At 43.5% G+C, this 12,178-nt stretch overlaps 2 protein-coding genes across 4 annotated transcripts in view; one reads left to right on the top strand and one right to left on the bottom strand.

Moving 5' to 3' along the window:
- The window catches only part of LOC127610822 (exportin-5), a 32,992-nt gene extending 24,019 nt beyond the window's left edge, over positions 1-8,973 (bottom strand). Inside the window, exons 1-24 of the mRNA XM_052081269.1 lie at positions 8,752-8,973; positions 8,206-8,327; positions 8,048-8,120; positions 7,837-7,974; positions 7,353-7,535; positions 7,236-7,262; positions 6,254-6,439; positions 6,094-6,170; positions 5,985-6,017; positions 5,282-5,372; positions 4,770-4,853; positions 4,393-4,518; positions 4,227-4,317; positions 4,027-4,137; positions 3,825-3,937; positions 3,588-3,743; positions 2,748-2,789; positions 2,574-2,663; positions 1,698-1,897; positions 1,504-1,606; positions 1,253-1,434; positions 1,082-1,182; positions 863-959; positions 649-784 (exon numbers count right to left, since the gene is read on the bottom strand). Coding sequence (XP_051937229.1) covers positions 649-784; positions 863-959; positions 1,082-1,182; positions 1,253-1,434; positions 1,504-1,606; positions 1,698-1,897; positions 2,574-2,663; positions 2,748-2,789; positions 3,588-3,743; positions 3,825-3,937; positions 4,027-4,137; positions 4,227-4,317; positions 4,393-4,518; positions 4,770-4,853; positions 5,282-5,372; positions 5,985-6,017; positions 6,094-6,170; positions 6,254-6,439; positions 7,236-7,262; positions 7,353-7,535; positions 7,837-7,974; positions 8,048-8,120; positions 8,206-8,327; positions 8,752-8,853 — 2,664 coding nt within the window. The 5' untranslated portion in view covers positions 8,854-8,973. The remainder of the gene's footprint in view (positions 1-648; positions 785-862; positions 960-1,081; positions 1,183-1,252; positions 1,435-1,503; positions 1,607-1,697; positions 1,898-2,573; positions 2,664-2,747; positions 2,790-3,587; positions 3,744-3,824; positions 3,938-4,026; positions 4,138-4,226; positions 4,318-4,392; positions 4,519-4,769; positions 4,854-5,281; positions 5,373-5,984; positions 6,018-6,093; positions 6,171-6,253; positions 6,440-7,235; positions 7,263-7,352; positions 7,536-7,836; positions 7,975-8,047; positions 8,121-8,205; positions 8,328-8,751) is intronic.
- A 536-nt stretch (positions 8,974-9,509) lies between these two features.
- Positions 9,510-12,178, top strand: part of LOC127610823 (apoptosis-stimulating of p53 protein 2-like) — a 29,280-nt gene continuing 26,611 nt past the window's right edge. For all 3 annotated transcript variants that reach the window (XM_052081271.1, XM_052081272.1, XM_052081270.1), the window contains exons 1-2: positions 9,510-9,623; positions 9,865-10,015. In XM_052081271.1, the coding sequence (XP_051937231.1) occupies positions 9,989-10,015 (27 nt within the window). In that variant the 5' untranslated portion in view covers positions 9,510-9,623; positions 9,865-9,988. The remainder of the gene's footprint in view (positions 9,624-9,864; positions 10,016-12,178) is intronic.

Here is a 12,178-nt window from a genome sequence, read left to right as displayed (position 1 = left end):
GCTATTCGCAGCGGGTGGCCCTGTGGTTAGCGCGTCGACCTCACAGTGCAGAGGTGCAGGGTTCGATTCCGGCTCCGGCCTCCCTGTGTGGAGTTTGCATGTTCTCCCCGGGCCTGCGTGAGTTTTTTCCGGGTACTACGGTTTCCTCCCACATTCCAAAAACAAGCCTGGCAGGCTGATTGAACGCTCTAAATTGTCCCTTGGTGTAGGTGTGAGCGCGGATGGTTGTTCGTCTCTGTGTGCCCTGCGATTGGCTGGCAACCGGTTCAGGGTGTCCTCCGCCTACGACTCGAAAACGGCTGGGATAGGCTCCAGCGACCCTTGTGAGGATAAAGCAGATCTAAAAATGGATGGATGGATGGATGGATGGATGGATATTGTTAAATCGCCGTCCCTCTTACAGTGTCAATTAATTTAAAGTTATCTTTAAGATTTTTTTTTTTAATCTTACGAGGCAGCATGAGTGGTTAGCATTTCTGCCTCACAGTAGGTTCAATTGGTGGTTCATTCAAGACTCTAAATTGTCCTAAGGAGAGGTTGCAAGTGGGAATGATTATTCTTATATTTTTTGGGGTGTCAAAATGTGCCCTGCTATTGGCGGGCGCGACAAGGCCAGATGAATCAATAAACAAAGCAAAAGAGGATATGAATGACAGGGCGAAGTCTGTAATCTGGTACGTGGTCGAGGGAGAAGAAAGTCGAGGCGGAGAGTTCCTCGGCCAGCCTGTCAATGTTGTAAAACTCTTGCTGCAGCGAAAGTCCTCCGTTTCCCAGGAGTTGGAAACTGCAGAACAGGGGGGAAAGGTCACATGAAGATACAAATCGAGGAGGTGACACTCAGAGCAGTGAAGGCTCAATTTACCTGTGGTCGTACAGCTGGGCAAAAAAGAACTGCATGCGTTCCGCGTTTGTTTTAAAGGAAGGTGCGTCATACGAATCCTGAATAGAATTAATCAGACCTGGAGAACATGATACATTAATGCTGGATTTATGTTGTCTCACTTGAACCAAGCAGTGTCAAGCATAAAATGATGTTGATGTCCTGAGTTGCATCATGGGAAAATTAGTTGAAAAACCTCACCGAGAACCACATTCCTCTCTCCGTTCGTCAGCTCGTGCGCTCTGGTAAACGTCTCACTCAAGCGTGCTTTGTTCTCCGGCGTAAATAAACTGTTTTGGGTTCTGTGGGGAGATGGAAGAAAAAAGGTGACTATGTGTAAATCAGATGCCTGGCGAATCCTCGGCCACGTACTTGAGGAGAGCCAGGAGGTTGGGCAGGAAGGCTAAAAACTGGGCAGCGCAGGGGTTTCTGTAAATGGGTGAGCCCAACAGCGTGTGGCCCACAAAGAAGCCTCCGGCCTTGGCTGCTTCCGGGTCCGCAGGCCAGCGCGCCCGCTTCACCGCGGCCAGCATGGCGTTCAAACAGAAGCCCAGCTGGGAGGAGGTTGGAGAGAAAGCATTAGCAATGCAGCTGTTGGTTGACTCTAAATAAGGTGTGCTTACCCTCCCCCTATTGATCCCGGCAGCCTCCGCCTCTTGGTGCTGCTCGTTGACTACTTGATCAGCTCCAACGAAGGATAGGAACATGGCCGGATTGGAAAGCACTCTGTGATGCAAAGCAGGGCCAACAGTCAATGAACAAATAGCCACAATAGGTATTTTCCTTAAAAAAAAAACAGGAGAGACACAAAACTCACTGCTTCATGGCATCCGAAGTCCAGTCGGCAATCACGGAGGCCAGCAGCTCATCTATGAAAGCCTTTTGTTTCTCATAGTCCTTGAACTCGTTACTGATGAGGACCAGAGACTCCATCAGGGCGCACTTCTGCAGAAACGTAAGTGTGGAGTCGCTGGAGAACATCTCCTTCGCGTGGTTGTAAAACATGTCGAAGCAAGGCTGCGACAAGGGAAGGGGGAAAATAAATGTATTGTCGTGCAGTAATTCTCACTTCATCACCGACATGAACATGTATTTAACTTCACGTTAAACGGAACAGAACTGTATTTGGGAAGAGATTCTTTCATGCACCACAAGTGGCAGCCCACATACCATAATTTGAAAACTGCGGCTGGAGTGAATCTGGAAATAAATTCACGGCGCCTCACTTTTTCCCCCCGCCAAATTTTGTCACGTCAACATAATACTTTGTTTGATTTTTGAGAAATTTGCAAAATCTAAAAAATTATGGCGTGTATAATTTTGAGGGGATTTTTCTTTTAATACATTTTAGACAAAGGATGTAACATGACAAAATGTAGGTAAAGTGAAGGGCTGGGAAAACTGAACATAAGAGGTGCAGCATCCCAATGAATTACAATATAGAAAAGTTCAGTTATTCAAGCATTTCAATTTAAAAAATGCAACTCCTATTTTAAAAATTCAATATCTTTAAAATGATAAAGAAATGAAACGGTTAACAGTGTGTGTAGCGAATCTCCATATAATACAAAAGGTCAATTTTTTAATCAAACTAAACGTTTTTTTCCCCCCCACAATATTCCAATTTATTAAGATGCACCTCTCTACATACTGCAATATCTGTGTTGCTTCAACTGCAAATTCATTCAATTACCAAGACCAACTGTGGATAATCCCGGCAAATCTTGATAATGGACGAGCAGGCGTGCCTCCTCGCGTTGTTTACGGCTCGGCTGCGTGGTGTCTGTGTTGAAGTAGAGTCTTTAGTATTTAATCGGCATGTTGTGGGGAAAAAAGCAGTGATTATTCTCGCGCGTAGCAGACCTACCTTAAAATCCGGAACAGATCCAAATGTAATGGTTTCAAACAGCTGCAAAGCCAAATCAGAGAAGGGAAAGTGAACAGGTTGCAAAAATGATCAGAATACTCTCACAATAAATACTGAAAGTTTAACATTGTAAGTGAAAGCGGAGACATTCCTTGCTCAAAAGTGCAGTTGCAAAGTTGATTCTGATTTCAGAGATTATTCTCACGTGTCATCACAGGGGGGTGCGGCCAGTGCGCCCATTTGGTGCTTCCCGTGCTGCGCGGGAGTACGAAATTAGTCAAATAGTCAAGTCTGCAGATTGTGACTGCCAGCTTGGTGGAAGTGGAGGACATAAGTCAAGGTCCTCATTGTTAATGACTCTGCAGACTTGATGGCCGCTCAACTGGTAATTGGTTTATAAACTATGAATGAGTAGAGAAACAGCTTGGCCGTCTTGTGAAGCACTGCGGCAAGGTCGGCGCGGTCCGGCAGGTGTGTTTGTCTAAATTATTGTGGAGCCCTGAGGAAAGCCTGTGACAGCATGCATCATTATTCACGACAAAAGAAGTACACGCTAATCATCCATCGAATTGAACAAGCAAACGGTTCACTTGAATTTTACAAGAAGTCAAGTCAAAATATTTTGAAAAGTGAAGTCAGAGTTTACGAGAACAAAGTCAGAATATTGTTAGTAAATCGGAATATATTACGTGAAATAAATTGACATATGGTGAGAATAAAGTTGTAATATTAAGAGATTTTAATCAGATTACAAGAAATACTTTATAATCAGGCGAGTAAAATCTGAATTTGCCCACCCCTCTGCCCATTGGCCCCGCCCTCTCCACACCCGCGCCTGACCTTGCAAAGGACCTGAGGCAGGAACTGGGGTCTGTGTTTGACGAAGGGGAAGAGCGTGGACATGTTGGTGAGCAAGCAGGACACGATGGGAGGATCTTTGGTGTCGTAGCCCAGCACGGCCTGCAGCAGCTCCACGCTCCCGTCTACCGGTAATTTCTGGACGGTCACATTCAGAAATATTGAGCTTTTATTGAGCCATCTGCTGCCCTTTGGGGCGTACAAGCTATGTTCCGTTACCTCTTCCTCGAGGCTCTTGAGGACCTGAGGCACCACACACTCCATGAACACGGTCATGGCGTCCCACTCCAGCACTGGCGCAGAAAAGCGTGGGCACAGCCCCTCGTCCCGAGCTGGAGAAAGTAGGAGAGAAATCAGCATCACACCATATACTTACGGCGTGGTAACGGCATTCCTCTGACCGGTCAGCGCAAGTACGTACGTGTGGCATTGCCCAGCTGGTGTTGCAGCCACATTGCAGCCATCTGAAAAGCCTCCAAGGGAACGAGGCGACTTGCACACCTCACGCCCTCTCCAAGGTGTGACCGGAACGCTAAGGGGGAGAACGGCATATGCAAAATATGCCGCGACATTACCCGGGGGGGATCCAATTTTTGGCATATCAACAGAAGAAATGCTTACAATTAAAGAAAGCGGTGAAGTCCTCGTCGCTGTCAAAGTCCACACGCGAGTATTGACAACTTGGGTGATCGTTCCTGGTGGGAAAACCCATCTGGATGGGAAAACAAAAACGTGAATGAACACCAGGGTTGGCTCTGAAGCATTCGAGTAATGACACCACACTGACCTTGACGAGGTTGTTTATGGCCGTTCGGAGGAACTTGATGGTCATTTCGACAACAACGGGCTCCTGGGAGAGGGTCTCATGTTTGAAGATGGACGCCCACGTGGGCAGAGTGGACGACCTCAGAAACTGCGGTGCCCAAGACACATTCAGTTCAATCAAAACCTTCTATAAAAGTACCATACTAACCACCAATTTCAGTAAAATAGTCAAGTGTAGGACAGATTCTGATTTTTGTGGTACTGAATAAGTGATACAAGTTTTCTTGTGTCTTGAATTAAGGCAGCGTTGGTCCCGTTTTAATCACTCGCACAGTGGGCTAAGCCTGGTATTTTCTACACAAGGTCAAATGTAGCCGTTTGCAATTAATTTCCTCTCACCAGGCTGGAATGTGTTGTGAAAGCCAACAAGGCTTCCAAGTACTTGCTGAGGTTTGCAGGAACACCCACTTTGACATCGGAACCCTGAGAAGATATTTGACATATTATTTCTTGGAATCAGTATGTGGGAACCATGTGGAAATTTAAAAGCCCCGTTTCCACCAAGCACTGAAGTCGGGTTTGTTTGTTAGCGAATGCAATATCTTTTCTACCTCAGGACTCCAAAAAGTATCGGAGCAAGTGGTCAAGTCAAGTGGTCATGAAGACTGAACTGTATGAACCCCGTCGACCAAAAAGTATAAATCGAAAATGGACAGAAAAATGGAACAAGTAATTGTGATCGATATCACTGAGCCTGCAAATTTTTAGTTTTTTTTTCTTTGTCGCTGCTCTTTAGCTATGCCACAGGCATAAAATGTTACAATTACAGGCTGTTCGTGTGGTGAATGTAACTCAAGTGCTTAGTGCAAACAAGCACACATTTCACACATGAAAAGGACTTGCATACACACCACCAATGAGATGAGCTGATTTCCCAGTGCGCACAGCACTTGACACAACCTCTTGAGGAACACGTAGCGCCGCTCAACCACCTCAACTGGTCTACAATACATGAACACAGTCACCATCTATGTCAGGGATGGGCAACTTAAATGCTGGAGGGTGGAGGGGGGCACAATTTTCCATCAGTGCTACTAGAGGGGAGAGGACCACGTCCTAATCAGACGTATGGGAAATATGCTATTTGAAATATGGACAAAATATGTGCTTAATGCATTTGATTTTTGAGAATTAATTCTTTTAAATGCGCGTATAAAAAAATCTGAACAGAAATATCCTAACCGAACAACCAAATGTTCAAAGCAAACAACAAAATAGCCACATACTGTTATTCCCTCCTCCCCCACTACAAACGTATCTCTTGCATAAAAACTCAAAACGTCACAAAACTGCTGAAGAAGACAAGCATTTTTTTCACAAGAATCAACTCACTCAAAATGTTGTGGAATAGGTGGAATAAGACCCAGTTTAAAGACATGTTTGCCATCTAGTGGTAATTGGTGATACTACAACTTGCAGCTACCCTCAAACCCTGCATATTTGCAGTTGTGCATATATCTTAGTCAGGCAAGCATCAGTGAACTATGGAACACACAATCACGTAGTGGCCGTGGGCCAACGTGAATGTAACCAAATTTTTTAACGACTACTTACTGTGTTTCAGAGGAGGCAGGACCGTCAGCTGACCTGGAAGCAAACACACCAGATTGAAACGACAGCAATACTAAAGAGGGAGCACAACGAGAATCGCAAGTATACTCACTGGGCTGCAGAAAGAATATAATTAATGGCGACGTCATCGAACAGCAGCATGAACTGCTTCCTATCCTCCAGCTTTCCCTGTGCAGTCACAACAAAAACACAGTGAGGAGCTGGATCAAAAATTCGATAATGATAACCAACAAGTCCCCGCCTTGTGGAACCTTGCGACTGATGGCAATAAGGAGACACTCGGCCGCTTCCAACTGTAGCTCCGGCTCGCTCAGCAGCAGACACAAGCTCTCCAGTAGACGGCAGTTGCCAGACGTGATGTACACCAGAAACACCCAGTCGATGTAGCCGGCCAGCGTTCTCAGTGTTGCCACAGCGACTCTGCAGTGAGCCCTGGCCTGAATCGTTCACATTTGTCAAACATTTTGTCATAATTAATTGAAAGGTCATTCTACACTGCCTGTAAAATCAGCATTTTTCCATGTTGCTGTTCTCCATAATAAATAAATAAACACTGACGTGAAATTTTCTAGTGCGGTATTGATTTTTTTTTTTTTCAAGGAGCACGCTATCGCTTTGAGTTGCGAGCACTAAGGAGTAGCTGGGAACATTACAACATGCAGCAGATTTTAAACAATTCTTCATTGCTTGCTTGAAGCTGTCTATTGCTATGCCCAATTCAAGTTTAAAAATGATTTTTTTTTCACATTTCGCATTTCATTCAAACAACTGAATTGTTGAAAGTCTGCTAGCTTAATGCTAACCCAAAGTGGACATTGCATTGCCATAAAAAACAAAACTAGCATTGAGGCTTCATAATTATAACTCTTTAAGTAGCATAGGTTTAAATACAAATGCTGCAGTAAAACATGCAGGGAAAAACACTATAACATTACTCACAGGCATACGCTCCTTATCCTCTTTGAGAACTGACTAATATTACTGCAGGTTGCTGAGTTAGTTGTGAAACTCGTCTTTAATATGAATGTCTGAATTTTACTGCTCCCTGGTGACCGAGGTAAGAATGGCGGGAGCAGCAGTGGGCAATTTTAGCATGGGATCATGACTCACAAACCCACCCCTCACGCTTTCTTTAACCGCTTTCGGTATTTATGTTGAGATTTGTGTGATTTCATCAAATACAAAAGTATAGGGTGCTATCTTTCTTTCTAAAAATAAACAAGAGCCACTTACCTTCATTTCATTCTGTGGCGACCCTTTCTGAAGAAAACAGAAGAGATCAATATTTGGTCATGTTAAAGCAGCTTTTCCAAGGTGAAAGATCTCATCTCTTTGACATCTTATTTTTACCACTTTTCGGTACTCTTCGATATTTTGGTGCAGAATGGCCATGAGGAATCTGAAGATGCTGTGCATGTTCTGCGAAAGTGTCTGCTGGATGTCTCGGCGCCGCTGTTGAGGCAGCGTCTGGAAGGTGATCACATCCTCCGCCAGCCTCAGCAGAATTAGCATCACAAGCTCCGTTTGGGCCTCCTATGTGAATGGTGTCAGCTCCATGAATCAAAGTACGAACTTACTTTTAAAACTTGAATGACAGTAACAGGATACCTACAGCTTGAGGAAAGCTGTGTTCAAGACTTGTTAATTCCATGAAATAAAATTTAAGACCAATTTCATGACCTTCCCAACGTCCCATGTGGGTCAAAATTTCTACAGAACAATTAATGACACGCACCGCCAAATTCAAAGTGTCCCAACTAAAACTACATTATTGATTTGTCAACTTGTGGCATCAATCTGCCATGCGATAAGGGGTTCAATGAACTGTACATACCCCTACGCTTGCAACAGTTTCCATCTCCTCCAGCATATTCAGCCAATTCTGCGGCCATTCCCTCTTGATCATTTCCACCACCACTCGTGAGAGCACATCTTTGACATAGCTTTCCTCCTCTAGGATCGGATGCGTACCCTGTGCGCAAACAGGAGTCAGATCAAAACCAAGCAGTTACATTTATAAAAGTGCAGCAAAGCATCATACTCACTTTTAACAAAAGCTGCATGGTACAGTCTTTAACCTGGATTTTCTCTTGTTGTTGCATATCGTTCCATCGGAACCTGCAAGGGAAGACAATGATGTGTCCTGCAAATATTCATTCTCATTAAAAATCTTACAGCCCCTTAAGATTAATATGACACTCACTTGATGACGTGTTCAAAGATTTGCAAGCCAAAGTGCCTGATTACAGCTGGCTGGGTTTTGTCTGCTAGATGTAAGGCACACGGGACACACAGGAGGCTTTTCTCTTTAAACTCCTCGAAAAACTGTCAAAAAGACAACATAATGTCATGTCATTGCAAGAGACGTTAAAGTAACCACATAAGTCCATAGGTGTAGTTGAATAGCAGAAACTCAGAATAGCAAGTAAAATTATAAAGTTTATTATGATCAACATAAAATTTCATTCCATTTTATTCAATTACAACGGTTTTTCATCAGCCTCCACGTGACGCGAGCGTTTGAATGAACCCAAGTAGACGACGTTAGCATGATAGGCTAACTTTCAAAACATCTGGAAAACAACTGCCCGTACGTATAGTCCAAGAACCACTTTAGAAACATTAATGAGGCAACACTGATGACGACAAAGAGTTTTGCTTCCTAACAACGCTAGAGCTTTTCATAACTCACAATTGACACGTTTAGCGACCGGCTAGCATAGAGCTAGCAACCAAAAAACGATGCTACCTTTAGGGCCTCCAGTCGGTATATTTGACTCGATTCGGCATTCATGGTCACGTTCACAGCCTTGATAAGCTGCTCACACATAGCGACGACATGCTCATCCATGGTCCACACAATACCGGGCTTATGTTTACAACGAGACACGCCGTAAAACGCCTGCTACAATGTTAGACGTGAAGTACAGTGAAAACGTCAACGTGCGGAAAATGTGAAACAAAATAGTTTTGGAACCTTTCGGGAGCCGTAGAACAGAGATTTCTGGGAAATGTAGTTTTTTATGGAGGAAACTACTGTATTTGAAAAATACATACATTGTGGTTCATATATAAGACTTTTGAGTCACAAACTGTAGTATTATTATAAAATACAAGAAATAGCCGTTTGTAAATTGGTGATTACCGTATTTGCCGAAGTTGGCATTAGTAATTAGACGTTTTTCTGCTATCCACAAAGTAGCAACCCTTTTTATGTGTAAACGTTAGTATTTCTTATGTTTTTCTGAGTGCCAACATTTTTTTCATAGGGATAAAAAACGTTTAAGGTGCGTTTTTTTAACCTTTAACTTGCCGTAGGGTGGCAATTCCATTGGTGCACATTTAACAAAACGCAGCAATTTCCTTATTTTTTATTTAATTCCGTCTTTTTTATTTAATTGTGCATAATACATTTGAAATAACGAAGATACAGTATGTCTTGACTGTACACTGGTGGGTGGAGTTGTTTGGGGGGCCGGGCTTGGATTCTTCCTCCTCCTCCTGGCCCCCTTTCCCCTCCTTCTTCCCCACGTCATATCATTCTGGGCTCGGCTGCGAGCAAACGGGTGCTACGATTCATGAAAGCGTACTTTGTGGCTCTTTACCTTCGTCTTTTCACGTGTAAGTCTTACCTCAAACGCGCTCAATACAACCGAATGTGCTTTGATAAACAATCCGTGTGTAGCAGCGGTGATAAAGCGTTTCCCCCAAAGGCGTTCATTGAGCTCGTAGCGAATGTGTGCAAAGTTTAGTCGAAACTTTCCTAGCGGAGGCCATGTTATTGGGAGCAACAGGTCGGCAGTGGAGGTGAGGTTTTTGATCATTCGAAATAATACATGCATTTTTTCTTTAATGGTGGCAGGACGGCGGAGGCTAGGAGGAGAAGAAAGCCGCCTTGCCCAAAGCGGCTTCACGGTCTGTGCAGGGATTAAAGTCGCTCCGCTTTCGTCGAAACTGCCAGTGGTGCGCATTCATGCTGGAGCTAAATGCGGTACGAAGCTAAAATGATGCCGGTGAGTTCAGTAATTTTCTCCCTAAAACGTATTTTTTCCGCGTTCATAATCCAATTTTTGATTGTCAAATTGCACAAAACGTTGCCTCAATTTGATGTGACGAAAGTGCAGACTGCGGTTGTTGTGTCTTTCATGTACGTTGTGTGGTGTTTCAATTGTAAAAGTGACGTGACGTGCTGTCTTTACCTTCTGACGTATGCTACTGTTGACATTCATCTTGGGACGTTTGACTAACGGGTGGGGAAGAGCACAGTACTCGGTTATGTCATGTTTTTCTACAATATAATTCAATGGCGATGCAAGATACTAGTATCTCAAACCATCTGTTCCCCATCGACACGAATGGACATTGCATTGTGTCTACACTCCCCGCCCCAAAACACCTCAAAATTTTGTGTTTGTCTTGGAAAAAGAAATCCAAGATTGTACCTTAAAAATAGAATGTAAATAATGAAATAGTGTGCATTTTCATTAAATGCTGCAATTGATTTCATTATGCTGTTCCCTCTGAAGCTCACACGTTTGCCTATAATTTTATAGTATTTGTTGACCGGGTTTAAGCGAATTCTTAAGTTTTAAAATGCATATTTAATTAAAGCATTGAATAACAGGGCCTTTAATTGGCATTCAAATGTCGTAATCCTGAAAAAGTCATACACTAATTAAACACAAGACTTATGATTGTAAATAGTTTCAAATCCTCAAATAAATGGTATGCCTGTTGTGGTAATAACACACATTCAGAATAGTGTAACCAACAAAACTGATATGGCTTTCGTTGGGAATCTTAAAGGTGGTATTTTATTGAGTGGCAAATGCTTGAGAAGGCAGCAAATATGTTGGATCCTTCCAAGTTTACTGATGTGTGTTGGAAAAAATCGTGGGACTACCCCTGTCTTTTTCCTGCACTGCTGTCTTTATGTCCGTGTTTTGTGTTTATTATTTTACTTTATGTTAACTGTTTTGTAAAGCGCTTTGTTACAGCTGCCGCTGTTGTGAAAGCGCTATATAAATCAGCATGTATTGTATTGTATTGTATTTATGTTGACACCTTTGGATGTATTTTTATGTTCTTTCTTTCAACTCCGAAGGTGCCTCTGAAATGCTCTCCGCCTTCTCAGACATACCATGTTAGCGCAGTTGCAGCTCACATTGTCCACTTGCTGATAGTGTGATGCAAGACTCCAGTTGAGCGCTGACAGGCAAGACAGACCGGGTCGGTGTAAACTTCTAAAAATTATTCAGAGGAAGGTCCAGATTTGGGTGCGGTTATGCGATTTATGATCCATTGGTGGTGTTTGTATTTTAATTTATTTTTGTTCCTTTTCCAGTGTGAGGGGTGAGTGGAATTGTTATTTTATGTGTAATGTCCATTTATCGGTTAATTCCTGCTGCTGCTTCCGATGGATGTGGGCTAATGTTAGCGTTAGCTGGCGCTAAATTGGCCCGGTGCATATTGTCATAAGTTTCTGTCGACCACAGTTAAATGACCCTCTATCTGTTTTAATTTAAAAATATATCCCCATATTCAAAATGTCCCACTTGTTGCACTCCTAAGGATTCGCTTTCCTTCCGCTCGAACTGGTGATTCTAGTAAGCCACCTCAATCAGTGAATAAATAACTGTTAGCGGCGGCAACGAGGTTGCGTTTAGATGACTTCCTCCTGGCGTGTGACCTGCGCCCGCTACTCCCTCGCCACAGCCTTTATTGACGTGCGGATGACCATAAATATTGGCATCCTTTCAAGATTTCTTTCATTACCGAGCACATTTACCTTGAGGCTGTCAGTAGTTGAATTTATACGCAAGTGTTTAAATGAGATAGAGCCCCTGGGTTTTGCCTGATTAAAAAAAACACACACACACACAAATCGGCATCTGTGCGCCACCTACGATGTGAGGTATTGTCTCGAAATGACAGCCGTAACCCATGGCCCCGCATGTACAGGCTAGCGAGCTGGAAGAGAATACAGTGTTGTTATTGCTTCCCAGGATTGTCAATGGCGGGGGAGGGACCTCTTTAGTGAACACAATGAGCTGCAAATACTCATCAGCTGTGTAATGTAGAGAGCGGATTGTGTGCGACTGTGCTTTCGCAACATAAGTGACAGGCACCCTGTACTTGAAGCAGACTCGCTGCTAATCACGTTTGGCAGCTCGTTT

The sequence above is a fragment of the Hippocampus zosterae genome, chromosome 11 (genome assembly GCF_025434085.1).
Source record: "Hippocampus zosterae strain Florida chromosome 11, ASM2543408v3, whole genome shotgun sequence".
Taxonomy (NCBI): Eukaryota; Metazoa; Chordata; class Actinopteri; order Syngnathiformes; family Syngnathidae; genus Hippocampus; species Hippocampus zosterae.
Note: the sequence above shows the minus strand (reverse complement) of the source record. Positions and strands in the feature narration are given on the sequence as shown.